Genomic DNA, 26,026 nt, shown 5'->3' with positions numbered 1-26,026 from the left:
GAAAATTGTACATGTCTGAGGCAAATTGGTAGGATTTACATCTGGTCCCACCAACAGTGCTCTGATCACATCCTGTGCCTTTGGCTCCTTGCACTGCCAAAATGCAACCCCCAAACACTAACCTAGTGGGAATTTGGCTCCTCTGACAAAAGGGATTCCCATGGTAACAGCTATCTTTTAAGGGCAAGCTATCATTTCTGAATTGTTTCTATAAACATACAACAGTTTTATCTAAATTTCAGAGACTAGTTCTAATCTTGGCAGTCTTTCAAACGCCTCCCTTCAGGTTACATTTACCAAAGTTTTAAAATATACTTTGAATATACACTTGACAGTGAGGATGTACACTTTTAATTGATCTGAAAAGCAAACACACACAAAAGTGTGTGAGGAGGAAACTATCCACAACAGGATGACTGTTCCAGACTAGATTCCCCTGTTAAATCAAGAACACAGAAGCTTTCATCTTCATCTATTCCTTTTTGTCCCTGTATGATTAAGAACTGCAAGCGAGACTTACATAGCTAACAAGGAGAAAGAAGTTTTATTTATCTGATTTCAACATATCAGACTCAAGAGGGATTTATTAATGAACAAAACTCGAGGATGAATCAAAGCAGAAAAAATCTTCCCTGTAAATATCTGTACCCAATAGACTTTATACTGACTGCAAGCCTTAACACTTTGTTAACAATGCAAATTATAACCATGGTCCAAAACACACAGCAGAAATAATCCAGTCTGAGACCGCTTTAACTGTCCTGGCTCAGTACTAGGGAGTCTTGGGAAATGTAGTTTATTGTGGCACCAGAGCTTTGCAATAGAGAAGGCTAAATGTCTCACAAAACTACAGTTCCCAGAATTCCTTAGCATTGAGCGAGGGCAGTTAAAGCGGTTTCAAACTGGATTATTTCTGCAGTGTGTTTTGGACCTAAGGAGACTATTGTATATGGAAGTTCTAAGCCAAAGGGGAAGTGGCTGCTGTGCTCTTCTCATCTGGAATTGTCCAAGATGGATGATTAAATCCTTCTTGTAGCTTTCTGTGAATTTTGTCATTTTTTAGTTCTCAATACTGTGTCTTCCTAAGAGGGTATTGCTTCTGAGTTTTCCACCTTTGAAAAACACTTCCATTTTGTTCTGCTCTGGTACAGAGGTAACAGATTTTATGGAATTAGTTATGGAATTTACTTTAAAGAGGACTAAACAATTCATGGAAGGAAAAGGTCTATCAATCTCTACTAGTTATGGACCCTCATTTTTCAGAGACTGTGAGCCAGATATGAAAATTCAAGGCCTTTAAAAAAAAAAAAATTATATTCACTTCAAAACAGGGTGACCAGCTGTCCTCCTTTTCTAGGACATGGCCTACATTTCAAACTTCTGGAGAAATCCCAAAATTTCCTCCATTATGAGCATGACTAAGAAACTCATTGAGTAATGCCACGTTTGATGTTCCCCTTTGAGAAATAGGGGGAATAGGATGGATCCTTCTAAACTTCTTTTTTCCTAGAAGTAGTAGCAGATGAGACTTACTCTCAGAGTTCAGGCCGCATTTGCTTCTTGGAAGTGAAAAGCAAAAATGTTAGGCTCCCTAACCCACTGTGCCAAAATGGGAGAAACAATGCAAATGTTGAAAGGGTCCCCCCCCCCCTTAACATCAGCATAATGGAAAAATGAAAGGAATAATTTAAATGTAGGGTCAGGCAAGGATTTGTAAAGTACAATTTTAAGCCTTTGTCTTAGTCAGTTATGTAAGGTTCATCAGAAAAACAGGGTTGAGTGTATAATAAAACATAATATATGTAATATAGTGGTAAATTGACCATATGAAATGAATTTATATTTATATTAGTGTTTTTAGCTTTTATTTTGTAATATTCTACATTTGTAGTGAATTTCCTACATTTTGCAGTGCCTTGTCCTCTTTTGTGGTTATGACATCTGGTCATCCTGCTCTGAACTTTTCCTTATAATTTGGTCATACATTGTACTTCAGTATTAACAGGCTGAAAGGGTTAAGAATCATGAACTCTCAATTCACCCATATTCCATCCCAAGAAACTAATAATGTAAACAATGCTCTTCCTAACATTGAGCTAAAATGAAGAGAAAAGAGAAATCTTCAGTTATTTCCTTGAGCCTACACCCCAGATTTAAAAGAGAAAAAGATGGGGAGGATGACTCCTAACTTCACTCTCTTCTGTGTGTCATACCAAGATCTACAACAGTGTGGATCATGGAGACGTGCCCATACATGTGCTGAACATCTAAACTTTTACGTTCTTTTTTAGCCAGAACTTTGTTTTCTGAAGAAATGTACCTATAGAGGAAGATACTGGACTATCCAGTGCCAGACATACCAAAATGTCTCTTACAGATAAGCTTGGGTGGCTGAAATACATGTACAGTAGTCTACTTCACAGATGAAAACTGCATGGATGCTGTTTATTTAATCTCTGTTATGATGGGAAGGGTGGAACTGCAAAATCCTAGCATCTGTGTCTCACTTTGACTTAGCAAGTCATAGTTGCATCAACATGTATAACAATCCACAACACAATTTGGTGCCCATATTTCCAGCAGTAAGATCTATTATGGCCTAAATACCCTAAAGACACCAGATCTTATTTGAACTTGGAAGCTAAGCAGGATCAGCTCTGCTTAATACTTGGACAGGAGACTACCAACAAATATCAGGTGCTGTGAGCTATACTTAAGAGAAAGGAACTAGCAAAACCACTTCTAAGTATTCTTTGTCCAAGAAAACCCTATGCATCAATTTGTTCTGTTCACTGACATGCATATGCAAAACTCTACAAAATACATCTGTTATGGGCACCGAATATATAGCAGGCTACATACACCCAGTATGTTTTGAAATATTACATTAAGACATCTTGCTCCTTAGAGATTTGCAATAACAAATTGAACACCATCTGGTGGTCATGTTTTAGGTATAGAGTATCATATCTTAGCACAAGCCATCTGGACCAGACTAGCCACTGAATCACTTGCTAAACATATAGCTCCATGGAACATGTATGCAATGCCTCCTGGATACCTTCTTCTACCAAAACTACTGGAAATGTGTTTGCAATACTCTTGTGCATGACTGTGTCAGAAATAAACAAGTTGGAAGTAGGAGTAGAAACACAGAAGTGAAATGGTGGCAGTAGGAGAGAACAGGAGGAAGCTCTGCAGGAATGAACAAAATTATGATCTTTCTCTACCCACACAATGCTCTGCCACAAAACAGCATAATAAAATAGCATAACAAAACAGTATAATAAAAGATTTTATTATTTATTAAAGGCATGCATTACCTCTTGATTTACCAGGGTCCCTTAAGTAATAATGCCTATTTCCATATGCTACTGTATATAAAAAAACCTCTCAAAAATATACAAATATACAGTCTCGTTAAGGAATGTTGTTTTGTGTAGAAGCTAAATATTGCTTTCTAGGCCTAAGAAAGTTGAAAGTGTGAGATGTTTTTTCCTAAATAAAGAGGAAAGTAGACATTAGGCCACATTTCCCTTTACCTGTGTTGCACTAAACTCAGGAGAAAACTTCTTTTCAGTGTGGAGTACAATGGTTCTCAGAAATCCTACCACAGTTTTTCCTTTTGCTCAAGAGATATTATACATTACTAAGCATTTAACTGATTTTATGCCCCTGTTGTGCATGAGAACAGAAGTATACAAAAGCAGGGTAAAGGCTTGTTAACGCAAAAGGCATTTGTATGAACAAACCTACATAGAAGTCTGTTAACTTTGATGCAGCTGCAAGCAATTTGGCAACAGCTGGGAAACTGATAGTGCCTCAGCTGCACAGATGAATTCATAGCAGCACAGAACATGTGTACTTTAATCTTCCACAGCATTGTCCTCACTAATAGACTGGGTCTGCAGATCTTTCCAACAGCAGTTGATGCCTAGGCATAGCTATGTTTAATCTCCCAGTCACTTTACTAACCTTACTTTCTGTCTCTCACACAGGAAAGAGTACAGTACAGTACTTCACTTTGCAGCTCTTCTGCTGACTAACAAAGCAACCCTACTCAAAGGTAAGACCAACTGTGTTCAACAATGCTTAGTCCTAGGCAAAGTGTGACTTGGATTGGAACTTTTTTTCTATATCCCATAATAGAGATTGGCAGGATTATTTGGGGCAGGTGAGTTAGCTTTTTAAAATATAATAAGACATTCATTTGTGCAGTGTTGTTTTTGTTGTGTATCTTCAAGTTGCTTCTGATTTATGGTGACCCTATGGTGAATCTATCAGAGGGGGTTCTTGACAAGATTAGTTCACAGGGGTTTGACATTGCCTACCTGTGAGGCTAGGAATGTGTAGCTTGCCCAAACTCACCTAATGGGTTCCTATGGCTGAGCAGGGATTCAACCCTGATCTCCTGGAATCCTAGTCCAACATTCAAACCATTGCTGGACTGTAGATTTGGGGGTGGGGGTTCTGTTCATGAGATCCAGAATAGTGAACAGAAGCCCCCGCTCCCAAACCTATAGTTCAGCAATGCCTCAAACAGCAAGCTTTTGACTTCTCTAGCTTTCTTCTTCAGATGAGATCGTTAAATAATAACAACAAACAGAATGGAGGAACTAAACTTCTGTTTATGTTGATTCAGTTTACGCTGGTTTGTTTGCATCCAGTATCCATTCATGTAAAGATTCTAAGGAGTATATCACGCTAGCGAGATCCTGTGGGAAAACGGGATTTAAACTAGCGTTATATTAGAGAAAACCCGGAAATGCCCAAAGTTCATCACATTGTGTCTCTGTTAACGTGAAATAACACGAAGTTAAACTGAAGTTAAATTTAAATGAATGGGGCGTGTGCAGGTAGCGGCGCAGCAGCACATACACGCCATTACCCCTTCTGGGTCGCGCTCGCCTTTCTTCCGGAGCGGCTTTCAGCATATGCTGAAAGCTGCGTAAGGCGTGCCTGCATATAAATGCGGGTACACTGTATCTGAAATACCTTTATCCTTGTATTAATGAAAGTAGGCTGCGTCACTAAAAGCAAAAGTGGACTCATTTAACAGCATCACAAAGAAGTAAAACAAAATAACAATGAAAACTATTCCCCTTCAGAATAACTGTAATGTCAGGTTTGCTGAAGAAGCATTTATTCTGCTCTCCTATATGTCATAGTCAACAGCTGATAAAGCCTCTCCAGAGATGAGCACTGAAGAAAGCTGATAGGAAGAAAAGCAACTAATTTGAAATGTGATGTTGGAGAAAGGTTCTAAAGATACTGTGGACTACTAAAAATAATAATAATAATAATAAAATTTTTATTTATATGCCGCCCTTCCTCCGATCAGGGCGGCTTACAACATATTAAAAATACAAACTGTTACAATAAAAAACACATTAAAAACAAACCAACAGTAAAAGCCCCAAAGCCCAACCTCTTGGCCACGAAAGAGGAGGGAGGCCCACAGGATATTTACTCGGGGAATGCCTGTTGGAATAGGAAGGTTTTAAGGTCCTTCCTAAATTGGGCCAGGGTAGTGGACGAGCGGAGCTCTGTGGGCAGTGCATTCCAAAGGGCAAACAAATGGGTCTGGAGCAAATAAAACTGAAATTCTCTCTAGAGGTCATTGTGACTATATTGAGCCAGCCATACTCTGGACATATATCATGAGCAGATGTGACTGACCAGAAAAGACAACAATGCTTGGAAAAGTAGAAGGTAGCAGGAAAAGAGGGAAACTGCATTACAGTTGGATAGATTCAATCAAGGAAGCCAAGAACATGTACAGTATCTGCAAGGTTTGAGTAGAGCTGTTAATGAAAGAGTGACTTGGAAGTATCTCATTAATGGGTTAGCTTTAAGTCAAATTTGACTTTTGAAGGCAGTTAACAACAATACTAAAAGTGTGGGAACTGGGGGGGGGGAGCATGCCAATACAAACATAGAGTCAAAGCATACATCCAACAAGTTTCACTAACAATAATATGTTTAGCAATGTAAAAGGAAAAGGCAGTCATACTATTGCAATTCATGTCAGGCAAATGCTATATGCCCTTGATGCAAGCAGGCAGGTCAATCATGACAAAGAAGTGGTGTCTGGGATGTTTATTCTCCTCCCAAAGAATGCAGACAGGTCTGGCACAAGGAACAGGAGAAAGGAGTCTGCAGTCTAAAAGTTGGGCAACTTCAGAGTTTTCATTGCACCATAGAAGGCATGTCAGAATGAATTATGCTTCATTAGCTTGCTGTTCGGCTGAATAACCTTCTGCTGTTCCCATCCCAAGCACAACTGTTTGTATAGATACTTTGGTTCAGCTTGCAGAAACAGGCAACAGCAATCAAAAGAAAATCTTCTGAAGCTTCTGCACTACAAACTTTCTACGACTGATCATTCATCAAAAGATCAGATACAGAAAAGAACTCATTTTCTTTACTAATTTCCAACCACTACTGACTGGGATTTCCTTGCCTGCAAAAAAAGAAACAAAGCGCATGCGCGCGCACACACACACACACTATAAAAACTTTGTCAGATCAATTAATACCTCAAACTTTATCTAAATAAAAAGGTTTTTACTTATCAGCACAAGGACAGAGAGAAAGCTAGCTTAGGCGCATTACAGAGCGCCCAAGAAGGGCGCTCTGCCGCCGCCGCCGGTTGTTACATCCGGGAACCGCAGCAGCCAAACTGCGCGGTTCCTGGGCACAACAAGAAAGAAGCGCCGAAATGGCGCTTCTTTCTGGGCCCCAGAAGTGGCGCTGCGAGGCGCTAGTCATGCACGTGTCCACTATGTCAAAATGGCGGCCCCCGTGTGGACGGGCGCCGACATTTTGTACGGACTTGGTCCGTATTAGGGGTTGAGGACCTTCCGGAACACGCCGCTTCTCAACCCTAACACGCCCCTTCGGTGCGTCTCTAATGCGCCTTAGCCTCCCATGGAAGAAACTCCCCCAGCCTAGAAGCAGCCACCAAGTAGGCCCCCTCAAAGTATCTTCAACAAATGTGCCTTTGATCATGGTGACACCAAGACAACGGAGTTATCACATGGGGAAAAGGATGGGAGGGACGCGATTGCATGAAGATTATCAGATGATGTCACGCTTATTCTATCATTATCCTATTCTTATGCCATCCTTATCGCATGAAGATTATCAGACAGCGTTGTGTGTATCCCATCATAATCCTGTCAATGAAGTGGAATTGACCTGCCATTTTTCACTAACAGCTTCCTTTGTCCCACTTGGGTCCTCTGGTTTCTATTCAACATTCTGCTGCTAGGATTATCTTTCTGGCTAGCCATTTTGATCATGTCCCCCCCCCCCCCCTATTGTCATCTCTTCATTGACTCCCCATTCATTTCAGGATTCAGTATAAACTGCTTCTTTTAACCTTCAAAGCCCTGCATGGTCTGCCCTCGCCCCCCTTATTTGTCAGTTCTTATCTCCCCTTACCATTCAGTCCAAGTTCTGAGATCCAGGGGCTCTGGGCTCCTGACCCAACCAAGAGTTTCTTCTTCCCGGGCTCGGATTCGCCCTTTCTCCCTTGCTGTTTCTTATTCCTGGAACCATCTCTCCAAACATTTGCAGATTATTCCTTTTCAAGCTACTTTTAAATCTAAACTAAAGACTTTTTTGTTTATGGAAACATTTCAGGTTGCAACTTGATATTTCTGATAACTCAGACTAAGGTTATAGTGCTTGTCTGCATTATCATAGTTTTACTGCTATTTTATTGGGATAAATTACCTATTTACTATGTTATATATTTCTTGATTTTAGATTGTACGCCATAGGTAGGTTTTATGTTGTTTTGATGATGCTGTAAGGTGCCGTGCAAAACTTATGGTACTATATACCAATAAACACTAATTTTACTAATAATAATAATGGAAATTTCCATTAATGAAAACTGACAGGACAATTCTACTTCATTAACATGATAATAAGTATGATGTGTGTGATAATCTTTCCTGCAATCATAAGATAAGGACAGCAAAAGGATGGGAGTGATCTGCTTCGCTCCCATCCTTATGTTCTGTGTGATAATCTACAATGTCTTCTCCCAATGATCTCAAAACTTGGACAGGCTCATATGGGAAGATACAGGGTTTCTCAGTTATTTGAGGCCCAAGTCATTTAGGGCTTTATAGATCATAATCAGCACTTTGAATTGTTCTCATGAACAGATTAGTAGCGTGAAACTGTTGTAATATTTAAGTTATATGTCTCCTTCAATCAATCCCAATCAGCAGTCTGACTGCAGTGTTTTGTGTCCACTGATATCTCTGAACAATTTCCAAAGGCAGACCCACATACAGCTCATTACGGAATCCAAATGAGAGGTACTCAAGGCATACCTCACCATGCCCAGATCTGCTATCTTCAGAAACAGGTGCAGTTTTAACTCTGCATAATTACTCCTGGCCACCTGAGCTTCCAGGTTTAGGGCTGAGTCCTAGAATACAACCATGCTATAGACTTGAGACTTCAATGACAGTGTAATTCCATTCAGCACAGGGTGAATCCCCATTTCCTGATCCACTTTTCAAATGACCTAAGATAATCTCTTGTCTGGATTAATCATCAGTTTTGTTCAGTCCAGTGTTGACACCAGACACTGGTTTATCCCCAAAACACTTTCCTTGGAATTAGATGGAAAGGGGAGATGGAGTTGGTTGTCATACTAGTGGCACTAAACTACCACACTCTGGACAACCTCTTCAGTTTGGGTTTATGTTGAATAGCACAGGTGCTTAGAAACCCCCACAGTCCTAAAGACATGGTGTCAAATAGGAATTCCCCCAGCACCACTCCAAAGAACACCAGAATCACTAAAATAGTGACTCCAAGTTCCATCTCAGAGGAGATGGCCAGGAGGATATCACACTTGATAACATTGAGAGGTCTTACAAAACAAGAAGTGATAAAATCTAGGCTTGCAGCGACCTCCCAGAGGGCGTTCTCTGCTGTCGCCCCCAAACTCTGGAACGACCTGCCAGATGAGATCCGTCAGATAACATCATTAGACAGCTTTAAAAAAGCGGTCAAGACGGATCTCTTCTGGCAGACCTTTCCAGATTAACCATCCCGGCCCAGGTTCCCTGATTCCCTCATTCCTCCCGTGGCCCCATCTTAGTGATGGTTGAGGCTCAACAGAGGATATCAGGGTTTTTAGTTTAATTGCTGTTTTTATGCTTGATATTGTGTTTTTAATATGTTATATGTTTATTTGTCTTAGGGGGGGGAGGGATAAAGTGTTTTTAATTGTCTCATTTTATATTTTCATGTTGTTAACCGCCCGGATTGGTTTGCCAGAGGGGCGGTATACAAATTATTATTATTATTATTATTATTATTATTATTATTATACATTCCACTACCCAGCTCCCAGAATCAGTCTTTACCAAAGTAACCAAAACAGTCTGTCCCATAATCCCTGAAATGATCTATTCTAAAAAAACCATCTCAGCCAGGAACACTAAGAACCGGGCAGCCCCTAGCACTTTACCTATAATAGGTAATCATCCAGTATGGTATGTTCAGGGAGTTGTTCTTTTTAAATGAAGGCCTTGCTATGTGTATATGCAAGTCCTTGTTAACCTATGTGTGCCATGAATTTCATGGGTTTTCTTCGGCAAGGAAACTCAAGAGTGTAGTTTTGCCAGTTCTTTCCTCTAAAATAAGCCTACAGCACCTGGGATTCCTTGCAGTCTCCCCTCCAAGTCCTAACCAGGGTTGACCTGGTTAGCTTCCAAAATCAGAGGGCTTACCACTCCCCTTAAAGTAAAAGACTCCTGTAACTAGGCACTGCCATCCCCTTTCCTGCCTGGCCAGTTTACCTCTGGTTGTTTTCTGAGCTAGTAAGGGCATAGACCCAATATGAATGTGGCAGCTCTCACCATCGAAGGAATTGCATATGTCTTCATTCACATTTCAACAAAGAATTCAACAAACCCAGCCCTCATCATAGGTGTGATTAAAAGATAAGCCGCATATAAAAATAAAAGTTTTTTTCTAGTTTGGAAAAGCAAGACACAGAACTTTTCTATACCCAGTGAACGGCAAAAATACAGTAGGGCGTCACTCTAAAATGCAGATGCAGTGTCCTATTCTGTGCCAGAAAATATTTTTAAAACGTATTTGGTCATTACAAAGGACCTCTTCTGGTGTTCCCAGACTATGGTCGTAATTTCCAGTTAGGATGCTTTCGGATTTCTAGACGAGGCATTAAATAAAATGTGGAAAAAAACTTTGAACTGGTCTGTTCTGTGATTTTCTGACTGAAAACCGTTTTCTCAACCATTGCCGCTTGCTTCCAGAGCCTTTCAGTCCAGTTCAGTTCGCACTGTTTTTCACAGTGATTTTGCTCCCATGTGCATAGACCACTAAACTGTGGGCGCACACAGGTTTCCATCTGGTCTCTCATCTATATGAAGCCAATAAAAAAGGTCATAAGAGGGTAAGGTTGCAGTGCCATCGGTATGTTTGCTGATACCAAGCTCTAGCTGTCCTTGTTGTTAGAGTTGATTGGGGCTGTACAGGTGCTGGTCAATTTTTGGATGCGTGTAAGGCTAGTGAGGGCCAATAAACTGATGCTGGAGCTGATGAGAACAAGGTTCTTTGGATTTGTCATTCTCAAGTCCAGAAAATGAGAGTAAGCTACCTGCCATGGGAGGGGTTGCAATCCCTTGAAGAAGCAGGTACATAGCTCTTACAGTACATTAACCTTTGTTACTGGAGACCAAGGTGGGCTTTGTGGCTTGAGTATTTGGGGTCAGCTCAGATTGGTTCTACCTCCTATGGCTAGGAATAACTTACCAAGAGACAAAAAAGACTTGTTTGGAGACCTACCGTGTGCAAGGGTATATGCCCCTATTTACCCTTAGAATAACATATCCACAATAGTCATAACTGGCAACTTCTCAGACTACTGCAATGCACTTTTTGTGCTGCCTTGCAGCCCATCCCAGGAAAGGAAGGGTAAAAATTCAAGAATATCTTGGGGGAGGGGGGCTCTCTTGAGATGAATATGAAACTTCAGCTAATGTAAAATGCAGCATATAGGCTGCTGACAGGAAAATCATACAACGCTACATCACACTAATTCAAGGAATTACACTGGTTACCAATATGGTTCCAGTCTGAATTCAAACTGCTGGTAATGACAACGTCCTAAGTGCTTGGACCCCAAACTTGATATGCAGTTACTCAAGATTTAAGTCTGTTGGGGGTTTATTCTGATTTGGCACCAACATCGCTGTTGTTTAGGTGCCTTGTAGTTATTATAATGTTTTGAGTCTTAAGGATTTATTAAAAAACCCTTCCATGCACATGGTTTCAATCCATTTAACTATTTTAACCCTTCAAAATTGTCTTTTCATTTGTTACTTCTTTAACATGTTTTCAGCCTTTTAAAACGATTTATTTATTTACATTATTTCAGATTTGTTAGACTGACTTTACTGTACACTGCGCATGGATCATCAGTGGTCAGCAGCCGGATATAAATATCTTAATAAATAAATAAGCTCCCAAGAACCTGGCATTGATGAAACACCACAGCCATGCCATACCAGCTGAGACACGGACACTTATCTTTATGCCTTCTAATCATGATTTTACGAAAGAGCACTAGCAAAGACTCCCCTATTCCACAAAGCAATTCTCCAGTTTGCAAGATATTACGAACAATTACTTTCTCAATAATTTTAGGTAAATTGAGTGTTCAATCTCGCAGGATTCTTCGAAAGTAACATTAATCTTATGAAGTATAACAATCTATGATTCTACTATATGTTGGCCTTCCACATTTGTGATTCTGACTTGCAGATTTGATTATTTGCAAATTTGATTAACACTTCTCTCTGGAATCTCTAGGTCCTACTCGCCAATAAATTGACCAGTTACACTGGGGACCTAGAGATTACTATAGAAAACATTTCTCTAGGCATTTGTAGCTTCTTCAGTGCATTTCTATGGTCTGCCAGATGTTGGCTGCAATTTTTGAGGCGGACCAGAGAATACTAAGAGATGTTCTCTCCGGTTTAAAAAAGTGGTTTTTTCAGCTTTTTTTCACTTTCATGGCAGCCCTTTGCCTCTACCCCAGCGAATGTGGCATCAAGCCCAACAGCTTTTTGTACAGCATTGCCCACTGGTCTCTATTTAAACATTTCACGCAACAGAGTTAACTAGGCTATTTTCTGGTGAAAATCCATGATCTATCTTCAATTTCTTACTCTTAAGGAAAGGCGTAGGGTCCACAGCTGTGCAAAATGGAGGAAATATTCTCTCTCTTTCCATAGTACTGTGATTCAAGTTTGGATTCTTCCCACTTCTGCTTTTATTTGCCAAAATAAAGGGGCACAGATCTAGTGTGGACTTGCCACCTTTTTACTCTCTTGGTTAAATTGTAATAATACAAACAAACAGTAGGATTTGCCTCAACTCCCACAGTCCCTATTTACTACTTACTTTATAGCCACCTTGCTCCAGTGGGAACCAACGTGGCTTCTAGAATCTAGATTTTACCATTGGCTACATCCCCACTGCAGAAATTATCCAGTTTGACACCCCTTTATTGCCATGGCTCAATACTATGGATCATGGGATTTGTTGTTTATTGTGGCATCAGGGTGCTCAGATGTGAAAGCTAAATGTCTCACAAAACTACAAATCCCAGCATTGCATAGCACTGCGCCATGGCAGTTAAAGCGTGTGTCAGGCTGCATCATTTCTACAGTGCATATAGAGTAGAATACAATAAAATTTAAAACAATTTAAACTCACCCATATAAAACCAATTAAAATATTTTTTTATAACAACCAAAAGGTTTAAAAAGTTAAATAAACACCCCCAATAGAAAGCCTCTTTACTTATATATTAAAAAACCTGTTTAACAAAAATGTATTTGCATGCCGGCAAATGTAAGCAGAAAAGGAGGGTCCTAGTCTCCCATGGGAAAAGCAGTTCCAGAGGGTGGGAGAAAACTACTGAGAAGGCTCCCTCCAATGAGATGTGATGATGAAGGGGCCAAGAGAAGCCTTGCCCTGAAGATCTTAAAGCGGTATGGTGGGTTTGTATCAGGAAATAGATCTTTCAAATAGTCTGGACCCAAACTTACTGGACTTTATAGATCAAGACCAGCACTTTATTTGTGCCTGGAATGAACCATTACCAATGAGCTGATTTTACAGGGAGTTATACACTACCTATAACTAGGGTTGCCCATAATCAGGAGCTCCAAACCCGGGCAACATGTCGGGGCAACATTTTCAATGTAGGACACATTTTATAAAATGGAGGACGTGCAAAAAATTGAGGATTTTTAAAAATGTTAATTAAATGGCTGTTTTTTAAGCCTGTTCAAAATAGAGGATTTATTTTGGCATATTCCTAGACAGATGGCAGAAGAATGGACTTGCCCTCGGGTTCAACTTTACTTCTCAGAAGTTGTGTACTGTACTTGGTCAAGGATTGTGGTTTTTCTTCACTGCGCATGGTTTGTAAAATCACAGCAAGTTTACATTGGCCGTGCCTCAGAGGCTTGTTTGATATCAATATAACCACCACCACACCCCACCCATCTCATCACTATAATTGTCCAGAAAGGCCGACTTGTTAGCATTCAACAAGTGCCATAATACAACAGAAAAATGCACTTCCATATATTTAATAATAAAAAATATAGGAGAAAAATTACAAAACAAGGCAGGGGTTGTATATGTTTATAATAAAAATTAATGTATAAAATAAAAAGCAATAATAAAAATTAAAGAATAAAATAAAACAAGCAATAATAAAAAATTATAAAATAAAACAAGCAATATACAATTAAAAGAACTAAAATAAACAAGCACATATAAAATTAATAAATAAACAAGCAATATAAAAATTATTGTAATAAAACTAAACAAGCAATAATAAAAATTAAAAATAAAACAAGCAATAATAAAATTAAATATAAATAAAACAAGCAATAATAAAAATTAAGAAATAAAATAAAACAAGCAATAATAAAAATTAATGAAATAAAATAAACACAGCAATAGTAAAAATTAATGAAAAAATAAAACAAGCAATAATAAAAATCAAATAAAATAAAACAAGCAATAATAAAAATTAATGAAATAAATAAAACAGCAATAAAAAATTAATGAATAAAATAAAAAGAAGCAATAATAAATTAATGAAATAAAATAAAAACAAGCAATAATAAAAATTAATGAAATAAAAAAGCACTAATAAAATTAATAAATAAAATAAAATAAGTTTTTATATTTTTAAAAATAATTTAAAACCCCAAAAAACCAAGGCAGACCTAATGGCCACTGACTCGCTTTCCTCCTCCTCTCGCCCCAATTCTGCCCTGGCCCCTTCAAGGCACCCTTCCTCCGATCCTTCCTCCTCCTCCTTCTCTGCCCCAATTCTGCCCTGGCCCCTTCAAGGCACCCTCCTACGGATCCTTCCTCTCCTCCGGCCCAATTCTGCCCTGGCCCTTCAAGCACCCCTCCTTGGATCCTTCCTCCTCCTCCGGCACACTTTGCCCTGGCCCCTTCAAGCCACCCTTCCTCCGGATCCTTCTCCCCCTCCTCTCTCCTCCTTAGGTGGCTGGCCGCGTGCGCGGGGAGGGAAGTGAGTGCAGGCGCGCGCGCTGCCACTGGCCCCTGCTGTGGGCTGGGCGGCGCGCACCGAGAGCCCTCCTCTTTGGCCAGCTGGCAATGGCTGGCTGGCCAAAGCGAGGGACGGCTCTTGTTTTGAGCCCCGTGTGCCGCGCGCGGTGGGCAAGCCCTGACGCGGTGGCGGCGGCTGCTTCTGTCGCCGAGGAGAGAAGGAGGAAGGTGGAGCGGAGGAGAGGTGGGGTTGGCGCTGCCCAGCCCACCAGAAGAGGAGGAGGGGAGGTGGGTTGCGCAGCCCGCCGCCGCCATTAGCCAGCAGCAGCTATGGCTGCAGGAGGAGCGGACCCCAAAACCGGGGAACAAGGCGTGGGGGGCCCCCAAACCGGACCGTGACGGGCCCCAAAAGGTGACTGTCCGCGGGGCCGCCGATTGAGTTTGGGCCTCCCTACCTATAACTAGTCCCCCCTACACTGGCATGATGTATCAGTCTGATAGAAGCTTTAGACCTAAACTCTACTCTGAGGGCCTCTGTAGTAGAAGATCCAAGGTGAGATTCTTATGGGGGCTACACCCCCGCTTTTGCGGCTTCTTGCCGCCGCGCCAGAAGGTCCGCGGGGGAGCCTGAGCCTATAGAGGCCCGACTCCGCGCGGATCCGAAAAAAGAAGCTCAAATGGCTTTCTTCTTTCTGCGTCGCGTTTTTGCGACGTAGCGAGGCGCAGGGCGCGCTCGCTACGTCAGCAGCGCGCGACGCGTTTCTGGCGCTGTGCGTCCGATGCGTAAAGATGGCGCCGCCATTTAGAAGGCCGGCGCCATCTGTACGGACGGAGTTCCGTTTCGCCCCGGGGGTCTAAAAGAGACGCCCCTTTTTTTAATGGTACGTTCCTCGGACGTCCAAGGGCCGTCTGGAAGCCCCCATAAGTTGAACTCCAAGTCCAAAAGCTTCCACTGAATTACAATAGCTATCCAGAAACAAAGAAGGAGTTCCCCAATCTGTGTCTGCTGCCTAAAGATTTCAAAAGCAAGTCAACCTTTAAGATGCAGGGGAATGGGGAAAGAAAAGAGGAGGAACCTACAGAGATTTCCACAGACTCTCTTTAGCTTATGATGCAATTTATAGTTCTTCAGTGTTCAGTCACTGGTGGTAGTCTAAGCTGTTATAAAAGAAAGCGGAAACCTATTCATAAAGCAGCCTGGGGAAAATGAGTTCCATAACTTTCCCTAAGCCTATTATGCTTTGTTTCCTATATATTATGCTACAGATATTAGCATCAGACTTTGCACCTTTGGAGGAAGCAAGTAAATCTTTGAAGTACACACAGGCCTAGCAGCGGCTGGCACAGGCATTAGTAGTCTCATTACTGCACAAGGGTTATTTACAACACTTTACCCTATTTTGCCTTATTATATACTCCGCATGATGAAGTGCCACTTGCTTAAAGTCTTGGAACTGGAGCACTGCTGTGCAAGGAAAAGAAACTCAGCAGTACCCTCTGTATAACACCCACACGCCAGATGAAGCTTTCCAATCCGCTGCTCTGTGGGTTCCTCTGCCGCCCCCCCATTTCACTCATGATTACAGCAGAATTCTGTTTCATCCTCTCTCACCTTCAGAATTTCCAGTTTCACTTCTGCCAATTCTAATATGCTTATGAAACAGTAACAAAACATGAATTATATATAATGAGATCGAAAGTTACTCGTCCAAAGTTTCTATGCCATATGATTAGCACCTTGGACAAAACGGACTTTCCGAACCATTCACTCAGAAAATCTGAGTTATAGAACACGATAAAGCTTTTGACCTCACCTTACACTCTCTAGTAAAACAAAGCAAGATGAGTTTGGCAATCTACTACCTGAAGGAATGTTAAGTAGCCCGAGGGCTCCAAACATAACAAGATCTTAAAGGCATTGTCAGATCTACTTCTGAGGTGGAACATCAGCTTTGCATGCCTACCCAAAGCGCCTGGAAAAACTTAAGCAGCATTGAAAGACAGGGAAAAAAACCCTCAGGTCTATCATGCACGGATCACTAGTGCATTTACTCTTTTGGTTGAGGGGGGATAATCTGACATTTATACAAAAACACTTGATTCAACTACACAGTTTGACATGAGATTAAAGACTAAGGATCTGGGGAGGAGGGATGGCTTTTGCAGTACAGTAGTTGGAGAAAAGACAATTAGAAGGCTGGCATCAAGCCAGGAGACTGGAGCTAATGTTCATATTTTTTTGGAAAATGTCAAATCTTTACTTCTATTAACAAGATGGAAGGAGCACCTCTGGTAACACAGAGCCCTCTACTGTTGTGCTGAGGCACTGGCGTTAAGGGGAGGAATAGGGAAACATTCACACCATATTAGGAATCCGTTACTCACAATAATATTGTCCTTAAGCCGAGAGGATTTAGCGCTCAAGCTTGTTGTGTTTACTGAATAAGCAATTCCAGTTCATCCATGTCAGCTATCAGAATACAATAGACTTGCTTGAAAGATTATGCCTGGGGCTGCGATACTATATACACCTATATGGGAGAAAGTCCCATTGACATCAGTGGGACTTCCTTCCAAATCAACATGCTCCACGCTGGAATGTTGTGGGTTGCTAGGTTTTTTCTTTTTCTTTTTTCTTTTGTTAAAAAAGGTCCTTCCTTATGATGAATAAGGTCATGAGTGCTACGGATCAAACTAAGTAGTTTTCCAATAAGTCTTTTCCAGAAAAATCATTCATTTTAACAACATTATTGCAAATAAGCACAGATTTTCTTTTTATAACACAATTGATCAGACCATCTGTGTGCATCAGTGTGTTTTCAGGCTGGCTGAGGGGTAGCTTTGGGGAAGATATTTATTAGCTAAGAGCACAAAAGAAGCAGACTGCGAGGCTTTCCTAAAGCCAGTGGGCTAAATCCAGTTTTCCTCACTGCAATAAATGGGTCTTGTTATTCAACAAACCTGAGTCTCATTTATTTCAATGGATTCACTCTAGCTGGAGCTAAAATTAGATCATTCCTACAATTACAAACACACCAGCTGTCAGACTTTCTTTCAGCTAAATAGTCAGAAGGGTTTTTTTTAATCAATGTTTATTTTAGGGTGGTGGGGGAAGAGGATCTCATGAGCCCCACCCCACCCATCCATGTGTTAGGCTCTGTTTTCCCCAAACATCAATTTTATTTAACATGCTAATCATGTAATTTTCAGGCTAAGCATGTGAATCCCGCCAAAGACACGTGGGATGATTTCAGTCCGTCTTAAACATGCAGAAGGACACTACAGTGCTGTAGAATCCAGGAAGTTCCCAATATGCTTCTTAGAACTGCATATACAGGGTTTCAGAAATAGCACTGATAGAATCATAAGTTGGAAGAGACCGTAAGGTCCATCCAGCTCAACCTCCCTGCCATGCAGGACTACACAATCAAAGCACTCCTGACAGATGGCCATCCAGCCTCTGTTTAAAATCTTCCAAAGAAGAAGACTCCATTACACTCCAAGGGAGTCTTTTCCACACAGCTCTTATCACCTGGAAGTTCTTCCTAATGTTTAGGTGGAATCTCTTTTCCTGTAGCTTGAATCCATTGCTCCAGTTGCTAGTCTCTGGAACAGGAGAAAACAAGCTTGCTCCATTCTCAAAATCACAAACAAGCAACACTATAAATCACTCAATGACAGGCAGTGAAGAGTATTGTACAGAAAGCGTGTGCATTATTTCCCTATGTTGGAATTTAGCCAAGCATGTACCTGCACTGTTGTTGCATACTTACTTGGCAGTCAAATTCAGAATGCCCAATGGATTTTACCTCTGAATAGATATGTTTGCTATGGCACTGTAAAGTCCTGAAAGATTACTCAATATGTTGTAGCCCATAAATACACATATTTGCGGACCAGATACCACTTCACTCATCTAGTCTACCAAAGCTTAAGCCATAATAAAACTATAAATCATTACAATGCTATAAATTTCACTCTTGTTTAATTGCAAAAAAAAAAGAAGAAAAAAAAAGAAAAAGAAAGAAAGAAAGAAAGAAAAGAAAAGAAAAGAAAAAGAAAAAGGCAACCAACTGCAGTGAACATGAGCAGAAAGTTATTGTCTGGTGTGCTACACAGGGTCTTTGCTTGCCTTCAAAATTCAAATTCTTCCTGCTGACTGGATTTAAGACTGCCTAGAGAGATTCAGTGTTGTGTAGTGGTCTGAGTGTTGGACAATGACTCTGGTTCAATTCCCTGCTTGACCATGAAACACTGTGGGTGATCTTGGAAAAGTCATATGCTCTCAGCCTCATGGAAACCTATGAATAAATCTTGCTAAGAAAACCCTGTAATAGGGTTGCCATAAGTTGAAAATGATTTGAAGGCACACAACAACGACAACATGGTAGACTTGTTACAATATTTTCAGAGTAATTTGGTGCCATTGGTGATCATAGCTGGCCTAAATACCTAAAGGCACCAGATCCTGTCTGATTTTTGAGGCTAAGTAGGGTCAATCCTGGTTAGTGCTTGGATGTGAGACTGCCACCAAATACTAAGTGCTGTAGACTATATTTCACATGAAGGAACTAGCAAAACCATTTCTGAATATTCCTTCCCTAAGAAAACTCTATTAAACTCATGGGGGTCACCATAAGTTGACAGGCAACCTGAAGGCATATACACACACAGTATCCCAAGGACAGATTCACAACCAGACACAATTCTATTTGCAGCACAAAAAGGAATTACAGTCATCCCTCACAATTTGCAGGAGATCTGTTCCGGACACATATACCCCACGAATCCGAAAAAACCACCAATATTGGAGTTGCGATTGGTTTCAATGGCAGCGCGCCACCACACATGCCCCTCGAGTACGCACACCATTTTGTCCCTCCTCGCTTGCTGTCCACGAACAGGTGAGAGCGCGGACTCCAAGTCCATGAATCAGGAGGGACAACTGTATATCTTCCTTTCAATATACACCAACCTATATTCACAGGCTTGCTGAGAAGGACCAATAGCACACTGCCTGAGACACCAGCCATAATATAATTAAGCCAGCTAATGACAAAAAGTCAAATTGCGTTCTTTTCTTCCTTCCTCCGATCTCAGCATTAAAAGAAGCCTCACATTATTAAATACCAGCTAGCACTCCTTAGAAATCTGAACAACCTATGATAAAAGTCACCCTTGCTATATAAATAAGCACCGCTGAAAAGAAAGTTAATGCTAATGTAAGTTAAAACTAGCCAGAGATTGTTGACAGTGATAGGCAGTTCTTACCCAGGAGCAGAAGAGATGTCAGCTCCAGCAAAAGGCACCTCATCTTTGTAAAAGAGTGTAGATAAAAGGACATCACTCTTCCTCACTTTCTCTCTTGCTTCTTCTTTTATCTTCAACTGTCAAACACCAACTGGTTTTATATTTCCAAAAAAGAATATTTTGATAAGAGTAGAAACTCAAGGGGAAAAGTATTGGGAAAGAACCAAAAGGATTTCTTTTTTCCCCCAAAAAAGATAAGAATAGCAGTAGTAGTAGTAGTTGTGAAGGACAGGCTTAGTGGGAGGTGTGAAAGCACCCTCAGATGCTAAATGGTTTTTGCAAGCAGACACGGTTGCCTTTCCAAAGCCTGACACATCATGTTGTGCAGTGTCTACTTTGATTTCTTGCACTCCAGCTTCTACAAGACAGTCAGGAGGGTACGGTCCCTTTCCTGATCAGCCTTCCCAAGAAGTAAAAAGGAGCAGGAAAATCCGTTCATCAATATCCGTTCTCAATTTTAAAAAAAGAATCACTTTGTGGTTAAAAAGAAAAGAAAAACGACAACCTCAATAAAAACGGTCCCAGAGATTGTTCATGTGTCCGCTCTGGGCAAGGAGTAAGTGTCTTTCTTGAAAATCTGAAGTGTGTCAGAATAAGCAAATCAGCTCCGTATGGTTCCCTGGCGAGGCAGAGCTCTGTGATCACTCCTGCCTTGGAGCGACTACAGTCAGGGCTCTGGAGGGAAAGATGGGTTTCCTCGGCTTGCTTCACTTCAAGGATGGGGAAGGCAAGTCAGCCAGCCAAGCTGGGTCGCCCCTTCAGCAGCTGGTTCTGTTCCACCTGGGCTCCATGGTCAGGTGCCTGCCGCTCAGGTCTGCCTCGTTCTACATGGGGAGAGAAAAAGGACATCAAAACTTAAGAAACAAGGAACAAAATTCACTGTGAGTGCCCTCCCTGGCCCTGGGACCTCCGGGCACAAAATATAGAAGGAATGGGGCATCTAAAGTCATGCTTCTCCCAAGTGGTGGTCTAAAAGGGCTGATGCCAGTCGGGTCCCTGGAGAGTTTCCAGCAAAGAAAGAATGGTTGGCAATGGGCACTTATATGGCACAGGTCTCCGGCACACTGTGGGAAAGAAAGACCTCCTGACCCAAAGGAGGGGTTGGCCCAAGGTGACCAGGCATCCTCTTTCCCCAGCCATGTCCTCCACTTCCACCTGCTAAGTCCAGGAGGAATTCCAAAACGCCCTCCATTCTGAGCATGACCTGAGAAGCATGAACTCGCCACATTTCTGTGAGTGCTTTTAGCTTTCATTTGGTCATGTCCTCCATTTTCCAGCCTGACTAAGATGCCTGAATTTATGTTTCTATGAGGGTTTCTAGCTCTTCTTTGCCCATGTCCTCCCTTTTTCCTCCAATGTCCTCCTTTTTGAGCCGAGGAAGCATGAATTTACACTTCTGTGAATGTTTCTAGCTCTTCTTTAGCCATGTCCTCCCTTTTTGAGCTTGACTAAAAAGCCATGAATTTACATGAGTGTTTCTAGCTTTTCTTTGGCCGTGTCCTCCATTTTTCCCTTGAATGTCCTCCATTTGAAACCTGACTAAGAATCATGAATTTATATTTCTGTGAGTGCTTCTAGTCTTTCTTTGGCCATGTCCTCCTTTTTCCCTCGAATGTCCTCCTTTTTGAGCCTAAGAGGCATGCATTTCCCTTTCTGTGAGCCTTCCTAGCTTTTCTTTGGCCAGGTCCTCCCTGTTCCCTTGAATGCCTTCCCTCTGAAGCCTAACTAAGGAGCCTGGATTTCTAGGAGTGTTTCTAGCTTTTCTTTGGCCAGGTCCTCCAGACTTTCCCTTCAAGGTCCTCCATCCGGAGCCTGACCCAGAAGCTGCATTGCCCGGGACTTCTGCTTGGCCAGGTCCTGCCTTCTGCCTGGTCTCCCCTGGGGCCTCTGTCGGGCAGAAGAAGGCTTGGGGGCAGCAGCAGGAGGAGGAGGAGGAGGAGGAGGAGGGGACCCACCCGCTATTGTCTCCCTCCTCCTGCTGCTCCCCTTCTTCCTCCCGGAGCAGGAGGAGGACTGGGGGACCCCCGGGACCCCGGCCTACCTGGCTGCCCCGCTCCAGCCCTCTGCCTCTGCTGCCTCTCCGGTGCCTCCGCTGGGGCTTCATGCTGGGCTCCGAAGCAGCCGCTGCTGCCGGGGCTGCTGGGCGTCTCCTCTAGCTTGGGAAGCTCCTCCTCCAGGCCCTGCCTCCCTCCCTCCTCGCCCTCCTCCTCCTCCTACTTCCTTCCTTCCTTGGCTGACTTTGGGGTTTTCTCCTGCACCGTCCTCTTTCGCCTCAGCGACCCTGAGGGAGGGAGGGAAGGAGAGAAGGAGAGAGAGAGAGAGAAAGAAAGAAGGGAAGGGAGAAGGAAAGAAGGAAGAAAAAAGGAGGAAAGGGGAAAAGGAAGGAGGGAGGGAAATGAAAGAATGAAACAAAAGGAGGAAGAAAGGGAGAAGGAAAGAATGAGGGAAGGAAGGAAGGAAGCGAAAGAAAGGATGGAAGGAAGGAGGAGGAGGGAGGAAACGAAAGAAAGAAAAGAAAAAAGGAAGAAAGGGAGAAGGAAAGAAAGGAGGGAGGGAAGGAAGGAAGGAACCGGAAGGAAGGAGGGAGGGAGAGACGGAGGAGGAAACAAAAGAAAGAAAGAAAAGAAAAAAGGGAGAAGGAAAGAAAGGAGGGAAGGATGGAAGGAAGCGAAAGAAAGAAGGGAGGAAATGAAAGAAAGAAAGGGGAAAAGGAGGAAAGGAGGGAAGAAATGAAAGAAAGAAAGGGAAAAGGAGGAAAGGAGGGAGGTAAGGAAAGAAGGAAGGAAGTAAAAGTGGAGAGAGAGGAAAGGAAGGAGGGACAGAAACAAAAGAAAGAAGGAAAGGAAAGGAAAAGGGGAAGAAGAGGGAGGGAAGTACAAAAGAGGAAGGGAAGAAACAAAAGAAAAGGAAGGAAGGAAAGAATGAAAGAAAAAGAAGGAAAGAAGGAAGGAAAAGAAAAAAGGAAGGAAGAGAAGAAATAAGGAAAGAACAAAAGAGAGAGGAAGGAAGAAGCAAAGAGGGAAAGAAGGAAGAAAAGGAAAGAAAGAGAAAGGAAAGCAGTGGTCAGTGTCCTATCTTTGGAGAGGGAGGGGCACCTGGGCCATTGAGGCAGAAGAGGGCTTGTATTTCCTCACTGGCCTTTATGGCTGTCCTTTGGCCAAAGGGAGGGAAGGCCCAGGCCTGGAGCATGGGGCTTCCTCCCCATCAATCATTAACTGTCCTTCTCTGGTCAAAGCAATCCCTGCCAGGCTCTCCAGGGAGACCAGGCCACTCCTTTCTGTCTGTCCTTAAAAGGACTACTTTGTTTTGTTTAGCAGCCAACGCGGTGCCTTTCCCTTTCAACAGTGTTGTGTGAAATACATACTTTTCTGGAATGGTTTCAACTGGGATGCCACAACTTTAGAAGTATAGAGAGGAGACCTGCAATGGCAAGCCGAGCAACAGTTTCTTCACAGGTTTGAGGAACAGAACAGCCCCTGAAGTGCCTTATTCTGGTAATAAAACTTAAGATGCCTCTGCACTGCAGAAATAATCTGGTTTGGGACCGCTTTGATGGCCAGGTGCCACAACAAACTACCATTCCCAGAACTCCAGAGCCTTGAGCCCTGGCCGTCAAAGCAGTCCCAAACCGGATTATTCCTGCAGTGCGGATGCAGTAGATCGCAACCACAAATTGCAAACTTTTCCAGAAGTTTCAGCCTCTCAATAACAGTAAGGCCCCTAAAGCCACAGTGCTTGTTTTGAAACATAAATGGGAAACCATAAAAACCAACCCAGTCAACCCCCCCCCCCCCCCCACCCCAAATGCTCTTGAAAGTGGAAAGTTTTAAGTTACAAATGGTGGAATAAAATCTGTTCCTCCTCTCCGGTTCTACATGCATTTGTGCAGCAAGAGCAAAGGCGACACTGCACCTATAAGCTTTGCCAACATAAGACAAGTTGCAGCAGGATCTGGCACTGTGAAAAAGGTCTGGTTATCTGTTTCTACCTGTGGGACCAGCTATGCTAAGAAGGGTAAATGAGTGCGCCAGAGGAGCAGGGCGCTGAGTAAACGATGTAGTAATTCCCCAGCTGACTCTGCAGTTTTGGAATTAAAGATCTTTGGAGTCATTTTTGAGTCACGATACTAAAGCAGAACCCCCCCCCCAGAAGATATGGGAATGATTAAGCAATGGCTTGGCTGCGGGTTGATGCAAATAAAGCCAGCCTTTTGTTGACTGAGCAAACAGACAAAGGAGGGAAATACACAAAAGAAATCCTGTGCCACTGAGTCAATTCCATATCTTGGTTTAACATTAGTGGATAGCACATTGGGTTGGGCATTGAAGGGATGGGTTGAGTAGGCATCCATAGTTGTGGGATTCCACCTGTGTACAGTTGGCTCTCCATATCCACAGATTTAACCATCCATAGTTTGAAAATATTAATACACACACACACTCCAAAAAGCTAGCAGGACTTGAATATCCACTGATTTGGATTTTGGAGCCAAACCCCAGCAGATACCAAGGGCCCATTGTATTGCCATATACCAACCAGATTCTTAGGCTGTGTCTGCACTGCAGAAATAATCCGGTTTGACACCACTTTAACTGCCATGGCTCAGTGCTGTGGAATTCTGGGAACTGCAGTTTTGTGAAACATTTAGTCTTCTCTGTCAGAGAGCTTTGATGCCCCAACAAATGACACCTCCCCGAATTGCATAACATTCAGCCATGGCAGTTAAAGTGGTGCCAGACTGGATTATTTCTGCTGTGCGGATGGAGTCTCAGTCAGATTAGCCTCAGGATCCATCCAGTTCATTCTGAGCATATGCATAAACATATATTTGTTCAAATGGGAGAACTACAGAGAGGGGGAGACCCAGATTACATCCTTAGGAATATAGGAGAGCCCTCTACTGGTCCCACTTGTTTTGAGGCTGTTGGTTTTGGGTTCTTTGGAGTATGACTCCTTTTGTGTGTCTGCACTACATGATTATATCAGTGGCGTCAGTAGGGAGCTGCAGGGATGCGAACTGCGCCAGATGACACCTCTGCTCCCCAGACATCTGCCTTTGGGCAGTCCCTAACCCTAACTCCCATCCCTGCAAGTACCTTGCATTTCCCTGAAAAAACAAGATACTAGTAACAATATCAAACTATACTACAGACACATCATCTACTCTCTTTTCCTCTCATAGGAGCATAACAGAGATGTTGTAACTAAGGCTCAGCAGCAGTGCCACTTCCCTCTGCAATATGGCTGCAAGGATGGATGTTATTTGCATTAGTAGGTGATTTTAAGTGTTTACAAATTCATTTAGTGGATTTAAAAAAAAAAAACCATAAAGTAAGACCAAAGCCAAAAAGAGTCTGAACTCCTATTGTTGCTGTTACCTATTGTCCTGAACTGGACATGCTATTATCCAACTATAGTTACAGTGCAATTCTGGATCTTTTTAGTTTTTCCTAGGTGCAGTAACAACCAATGGTCTATGTCTAGGAGGATAATTGTTTTTTGTTTTCCAAAGGGGCTCAGAATAATGTAGGAAGCCCTTACAGATGGTACACTTCCCTTTGCAAACTGATTTCCAAATGTGTCTTCATTTTCTAAGCAAACTGATGAAAAGGTTGATTTCTCATAAAATAAATGGTTAGTATTGTTCCTAGACATTTTGGCTGCAATCCTATACATATATACCTAAAAAGGGGGGGAAACCATAGTGGAATTTAGTGTTGAGCAGACATAAAGGGTTGCATTTTTAGTCTTGTATCTTGAATTCTATAAAGGCTAAAGACTTGCTCTTTTTTTCCCTTTGAAATTTAGCAATTCAAGTTAGTTTATCAACCTGCTGAAATGGTGGGCTGGAGGCTGCATCCCATTAGCCTGTGTATTAAATCCAACCATAAACCCACCGAACAATCCCCTGCTTAAGTTTTCCTTCCCAATCTGCTACACCCACCCACATATCTGTAGAGGTTTGTTTGTGCAGGAACATTTGAAACCTGACAGGGAAAAAGCTGCTCCAGAGTGGGATTTCTGAGCAGAGAAATGTGGAGCTGGAATAAGATTAATGCATCTTTTACCTATGCCCTATTTTATTCCCAATCATTCCTCTATAGAAGTAGTA

General features: G+C 42.1%; 1 protein-coding gene across 3 annotated transcripts in view; it reads right to left on the bottom strand.

Moving 5' to 3' along the window:
* IGSF3 (immunoglobulin superfamily member 3) overlaps nucleotides 1–22,309 on the bottom strand; it is a 152,419-nt gene extending 130,110 nt beyond the window's left edge. For all 3 annotated transcript variants that reach the window (XM_042459749.1, XM_042459751.1, XM_042459750.1), the window contains exons 1-2: nucleotides 21,956–22,309; nucleotides 19,876–20,738 (exon numbers count right to left, since the gene is read on the bottom strand). In XM_042459749.1, the coding sequence (XP_042315683.1) occupies nucleotides 19,876–19,948 (73 nt within the window). In that variant the 5' untranslated portion in view covers nucleotides 19,949–20,738; nucleotides 21,956–22,309. The remainder of the gene's footprint in view (nucleotides 1–19,875; nucleotides 20,739–21,955) is intronic.
* Nucleotides 22,310–26,026: the final 3,717 nt, after the last annotated feature.

This window comes from Sceloporus undulatus, chromosome 3 (assembly GCF_019175285.1).
Source record: "Sceloporus undulatus isolate JIND9_A2432 ecotype Alabama chromosome 3, SceUnd_v1.1, whole genome shotgun sequence".
Lineage (NCBI taxonomy): Eukaryota > Metazoa > Chordata > Lepidosauria > Squamata > Phrynosomatidae > Sceloporus > Sceloporus undulatus.
This window is presented reverse-complemented; position numbering and strand designations above follow the sequence as displayed.